We start from the raw sequence: 6,704 nt of genomic DNA, 5'->3' as shown, positions 1-6,704 counted from the left end.
GACGTGGCACCAAGCTACAGTGTAGGCGTGTTGACAAGGCGCCAGGTTGACAGAAGGGGAGGAAGTCGGGGGCTCGTGAAGTCGCCAGTTGTTAAGATGGCGTGTTCCGATCTTCAGCATACCAGGCGATCGCCCAGTAGAAAGTGAAGTCGCCAGATGTGAACTCAGGCGACCAAGCGATTGGAGATCGCCAGAGCAAGCACATCGCCAGAGATGAAAGTGGTGCAGATTATGAAGGCGACCGGCGAGACCACAGGGAAGGTGTACGAGGGCACCCTAACTCACCAGTTCCAGTAGAGATCGCGCTCCCAAGTTAGCTATGCACTGGGCAGTACCATGCATAAATAACTTAGCCAAAAAGAGAGTCAGAAGCAGCGCCCAAGTCAAGGAGGCTCCAGATGATGGCACGTGTACGACTGGATGCGAGCCACGTGTCCAGGTCTGTAACTGCCAGGAGAGAGAAAGTGACCAGGTATATAAGAGTTCTCAACGAACTTTCTGAGGTACGCACGTTCAGATTACACTCTTTACGCTTGCGAGTTCTAGAGCTTACTGTGAGAGAGAACATTGCACGGTTCCTTGAGATTTCCTGAGTGTTCTTGCTCTTAGTATTTGGTGGTTCGGTCACTGACTTGGGCGTTGGAGTGCGATCGGCCGCAGCGGCACCGCTCTGTTCTTTTGCAGGTTCTTGAGGTGGATCTCGAAGAAGGACGGAGGTTCGAAGCGGTGCACGAGTCGATCCTTTGACGAGGCAGGTTCCAACGTTCTGGTCAACAGGCAGGATCATCTGGAAAAACTGTTTGATTCTGAAAAGAACATATATAATCTGTTAAAAGCCACTGGATCAGATTGATTGTGATAGGCTACTCAATTAATTGTCAAGCTATCAATTGAATCTTAATCACTTGCTTGAAATTGAAGCTTGTTATTTTGTGATTCACTGTTTTTCGTTCTAATATCAGTGTGTGTATCTGGAAAATCTATCTGCATAATCTCGTGATTAACCTGGCTGTATAAACATTTTTCAAACGCAAACAGTGCCAAAATAAATATGTCCATTCCCAAATAAATCGATTTATTTTCTGTAAATTGTGATAAACACTGATTATGCGAGAAACGTTTAAAAGGTCAATTCACCCCCCTCTTGAACTTTGGCACTATTAAACCCAACAGAAATAACCGATTGAATTGGTTTTATAGCAAGGTCAACCAATTTCAACCTTTGTCGAAACCTGTTTCAAAAACACTAAGTGTAAAACAACCGGTTGAAACTGTACCTACCAGTCCTCGGGCGTCGTTGGCCACTAGTAAAGACAGGGCCACGTAAGTTGGGTCCCACGAGCGGCGTGGGTCTGTGCCTCGTAAGGCGGGTGAACCAAGGTGTCGAGGAGTGGTCAGGTGTCGATCACTAGGATGTACTGATGTGTTCTCGGCAGTATTGTGATGACGATGAGAGATCGGACATTAGTGACCCAAAGAGTAGAGCTGGGCCATAAAAGGTGGACCCCAGACCACACACCAATTATAAGTTAGGGAGAAGCCTAGGTCACGAGGATCCATGCGTGTGGTGTGGATGACGTGTTCAAGCGTAACACAAGTAAAGAGCCACTGGAAAAGATACAACATGTGAGGGTCACGTTTCAGGGGGTGAGCTCCATGCATGGCACGTGAACAGCTAGGGCGCTCCCAGGATGGATGACCACAGAAATCAGGTGGACGAGGTGGCATCCAGGCGGTCATCCCGTAAGAGGTTGCACTCCAGTTAGGGAACCCCACGCGCTACGTTGCCCTAAGAGTGGGTAACAGCGGCGCTGGGGCCCACCCTCTCAGAAAGCCTATTTTGGGTAGCGGAAACAGTGGAAACCCTAGGCTATATAAAGGGAAGTAACAAATTTAGTAAGGTACGCTATTCATTTGCGCTGCTTAACACACACAGTTACACAGAGCTTTACGCATTAAAGTTTTGGTGTTTCTTAGCCCTAAGATTGACTTCAGCATCGGAGTGCAAACGACCTCTAGGGCGCCCTTTGTCTTTGTGATTTCAGGTGTTTGATCGAGAGAGGAAGGAACGGACGAAGGCACAAAGAATCAGGCGTGGGAGTACCGTGAGACGTACAAAGACAACCGAGTCAACCAACAAGAACATTTGGCGCCCACCGTGGGGTACGATCGAAAACATTGTCCCACCAGCAAGAACCAGAAAGATTAAGAAGATGAGAAATACGAGGCAAGGATCTGTTGCACCAAGCGGGGGCGAAAGCCTCACCTTGCAACAAATTATGGACATGATGCAGGCCCTCCAAGAAGAAGTGGCTGCGTCAAGAGTGAATCAAGAACGCATCCAAGTTGATTTGGCTGCGTCGCTGTCAACAAACAAAGAACTGCGCCGATCGAATGAGGAATTGCGCAGGGATCTGCAAAATCAGGAAGGCGAACGTGAGGAGGAAGATCAAGAACCCGTGACGCTGCCCAGGGAGTTCCCGATGTCATTCTCGCAAGCAATCATGGATGCAGTGATACCAGCCACGTTCGTAGGGCCCAAAGTCATTTTCACCGGTACAGAGGACCCAGAAGCTCATCTGACGGCTTTCCGTACGTAGATGATGTTGGTTGGGGGCTCCGACGTGGCGCGATTCAAGTTGTTCATGAGCACATTAGTGGGAACAACGATGGATTGGTTCATCAGTCTCCCTGATGGCCACGTGACGTCGTTCCTACAACTCACTAAGTTGTTCAGAGAACAATACATCGCGAATCGGGCTCCCCCATCCATTTCTTACGATCTTTTTTATGTAAGGAAATATCAGGGAGAGTCCCTAATGGAATTCCTCAACCGTTTTTGGGGCACAGGTGGTGAGGTTGAACACCAAGGATGAAACGATGATGGTGCATGCGTTTAGAAAGGGCATCGTGTCGGGACCTTTCAACGAGTCACACATCAGGAACCACCCCAAAACCTTCGCCGAGATAAGGTGCCACGCGGTGGCTCATATTGCGACGGAATGGGAAGTTAACAAAAAGTGCACGTGTGTGGTTCCCACGCGCCCGCGTGCACCAGGTCGACCTCAACCCCAAAGGGTGCATGAGGCAACGATAGAGAAGAAAGCCCCCGCGAAGCCGCAGCCCTACCAACCAAGAAAGCCCGAAACTAAGGGGCGTATAAGGGAGAACGTGCCACCAAGGCACGACTTCGTGGTAGAGTTAAAGGACCTCATCGTTATCCCCAACATAGCGGAAAGGTTGAAGATACCCCCCAAGATCAACAAGAAGCTCGGGCCCAACAAGAACGCCTGGTGTGAGTTCCACCAAGCGTTTGGCAACCCCATACGCAACTGTTTGGCGTTGGGACACCAGCTAGACGAGTTGGTGAAGAACGACTTCCTGAGGGATTACTTGCAGGAAACGCAGGGTGTCGAGGACGTAGCAGTGACAGGGGGTGACCAGGGGCATGAAATCCCCGTGCATGGTGAAATTTACACCATTGCGGGAGGTTTTTCAGGAGGAGGTTGCATCGCTTCTCAGTGGAAGAAGTATGCACGGGCGGTGATCTCGGTAGAAACACAAAGGGCAGACGATGCCTTTGACGTTGACCTTGTCTTCACCAAAGCCGACCTCCAAGACGTCGTTCCCCACGACAACGACCCGATGCTGATCTCAGTAGTAATCGCTGGGAGGAAGGTACACCGTGTACTGGTGGATCAAGGAAGCTTGACAGACGTGATGTTCTGGACGACTTTCAACAAGCTGCAGTTGTCCCCCGACATGCTAAGGCCTTATACTGGTTTCCTGTACGGTTTCGCGGGAGACCAGGTGGAGGTAAGTGGGCACTTAGAGATGTGAAGACCACCTTCACGGATAGTACCACGTCTTGTACGAAGAACATCAGGTATCTCGTCGTCAATGCCCCTTCCGCTTATAACATGCTGCTAGGTAGACCTACGCTGAACAGGCTAGGGGCAGTACCCTCAACAAGACACATGAAGATGAAGCAACCTGACTTGGTGGGAAAGGTGATTACCATCAAGTCAGATCAAAAGGAGGCCAAGAGGTGTTATGAGAACAACCTCAAAACGAAGATAGGGGTATTCATGGTCACTACGTGCGCACCGTACTCAGAAGAGGTCGCCCAGCCTGAGATCAATCATGCAGAAATCGCCCGGGGGGAGCGAGTGTAGAGAGCAATACCCACTGGCACCACTCGGGCACAAAGTGAAGAGAGGGCTACCACAACAGAGATCGCCCGGGAGAGGCGACTTGAGTCGGTCGGCGATGTGGGGGAAAGAGAGATTGGAGGAAAGATCTTCAAGCTTGGTGGCGCTTTCGACCTAACGGCGCAGGATCGGATTTCCAAGGTTATAGCATGACACCTAGATGCCTTCGTGTGGTCCGCCTTGGACATGCCTGACATAGACCCAGATTTCCTGCACCACCGCCTGACCATGGACCCCAAGGTTCGACCTGTCCGCCAGAGACGAAGGAAGTTTAATGAAGAGAGGCATCGGGTCATCAGGGAAGAGACACAAAAGCTGCTGAGTGTTGGCCACATCAGGGAGATACAATACTTTGTTGACTTAGAAGAGCTATTTACGACAATAGCTAAGTACAGGCTGAAGCTGAACCCCGAGAAGTGCGTGTTCGGAATAGAAGCAAGGAAGTTTCTGGGTTTCTTGTTCACCGAGCGTGGGATAGAAGTGAACCCAGAAAGGTGCGCAGTGACGAGGCGCATGGCTGCCCTGTCCGGATTCGTGTCAGCTGGAGGAGACAAGGGCTACCCTTACTTCCAGTGCCTAAGAAGGAACAACAGGTTCGTATGGACCTAAAAGTGTAAAGAGGTGTTCCTCAGGCCGAAGGAGTACCTAGCCAGCCCTCCAGTCCTGTGCAAACTGCAGCTGTACCGACCAGTCCTTGGGCATAATTGACCACTGGTAATGTTGGTGCCACGTAAGCGGGGTCCCACGAGCGGATTTCCTGCACCACCGCCTGACCATGGACCCCAAGGTTTGACCTGTCCGCCAGAGACGAAGGAAGTTTAATGAAGAGAGGCGTCAGGTCATCAGGGAAGAGACGCAAAAGCTGCTGAGTGCTGGCCACATCAGGGAGATACAGTACTTTGTTGACTTAGAAGAGCTATTTACGACAATAGCTAAGTACAGGCTGAAGCTGAACCCTGAGAAGTGCGTGTTCGGAATAGAAGCAAGGAAGTTTTTGGGTTTCTTGTTCACCGACCGTGGGATATAAGTGAACTCAGAAAGGTGCGCGGTGACGGGGCGCATGGCTGCCCTGTCCGGATTCATGTCAGGTGGAGGAGACAAGGGCTACCCTTACTTCCAGTGCCTAAGAAGGAACAACAGGTTCGTATGAACCTAAAAGTGTAAAGAGGCGTGCCTCAGGCCGAAGGAGTACCTAGCCAACCCTCTAGTCCTGTGCAAACTGCAGTTGTACCGACCAGTCCTTAGGCATCATTGACCACTGGTAATGTTGGTGCCACGTAAGCAGGGTCCCACGAGCGGCGTGGGTCAGTATCTCGTGAAGCACGTGCGCTAAGGAGCCAAATAGTGTTCAGACATCGGTCGCCAGGATGTACTGACGTGCCACTAGACAGTGTGGAGAGGTCGGACATCGGGATCCGAACAGTAGAGCTGGGGCACAAGAGGTGGATCCCAGACCACACACCAGTTATCAGTAAGAGAGAAGTCTAAGTCACGAGGGTCCATGCGTGTAGAGTGGATGACGAGTTTAGGCGTAACACAAGTCTAGAGCCACTGGAAAGATATAACCTATGAAGGTCACGTTCTAGAGATGAGCTGCATGCATGGCACGTGAACAACTAGGGCACTTCCAGAGGCGGGTGACCCCAGAGATCAGGTGCACGAGGAGGCACCCAGGTGGTCACCCCGTCAGAGGTTGCACTCCAGTTAGGAAACCCACACGCTAGGTTATCCTAAAAGTAGGGTAACAACTGTGTTGGTCCCGCCCCATTAGAAAAACCCATTTTGGGTAAAGAGGAAACCCTAGTTTCACTCTATAAATAGTAAGGTAACAAACTTGGCAAGGTACGCTATTCATTTGCGCCGCTTAACACACATAGTGACAGTTATACAGTTTGGTGTTTCCTAGCCCTAAAACTGACTTGTGCGTCAGAGTGCAAACGACCTCTAGGGCGCCATTTGTCTTTGTGTTTTTAGGCATTCATCACAGGAAAGGCACGTGCAAACGCAGGGATTTAGGAAGTGAGAGTGACGTAGGCGCACGGAGGCGTTTCGGGTCAACCGGCAGGAACAACAACCAAACACACCGCTTCACCTATATTTTGCGATGACTGACCGAGCGATCAGTTCAGTCCTTGTTCAGGAAGAGGATCAGATTCAGAAACCCATGTACTTCGTGAGCAAAGTATTGCAAGGGCTTGAGGTAAGATACCAGGCACTGGAGAAGGCAGGCGGCCCTGGCGGCCCCATATAAGCTAGAGAATAAGCTCTCCCCCAAGTGGACTAATCCTTTCAGAGTGTCAGGGGCCCTGGGGAATGGAGCATACAGGCTCGAAACGCTGGAGGGAGGCGCGATTCCTCGCACATGGAATGCCGTCAACCTCGAAGTTTATTTCAGTTAAACAATAACATTGTACATTGTCTTAGGGGACGCTATTTTTCCCTTATAAGGGTTTTTAATGAGATCACCCAATAAATTTTGATTGAAATATTTTC

At 50.4% G+C, this 6,704-nt stretch overlaps 1 protein-coding gene across 1 annotated transcript; it reads left to right on the top strand.

Moving 5' to 3' along the window:
• The first annotated feature begins 2,883 nt into the window (after window positions 1-2,883).
• LOC137817375 (uncharacterized) lies at window positions 2,884-3,840 on the top strand. The gene has a single exon (XM_068620660.1). The coding sequence runs from the start codon at window positions 2,884-2,886 to the stop codon at window positions 3,838-3,840; it is 957 nt and encodes a 318-aa protein (XP_068476761.1).
• Window positions 3,841-6,704: the final 2,864 nt, after the last annotated feature.

This window comes from Phaseolus vulgaris, unplaced genomic scaffold (genome assembly GCF_000499845.2).
Source record: "Phaseolus vulgaris cultivar G19833 unplaced genomic scaffold, P. vulgaris v2.0 scaffold_35, whole genome shotgun sequence".
Taxonomy (NCBI): domain Eukaryota; kingdom Viridiplantae; phylum Streptophyta; class Magnoliopsida; order Fabales; family Fabaceae; genus Phaseolus; species Phaseolus vulgaris.
This window is presented reverse-complemented; position numbering and strand designations above follow the sequence as displayed.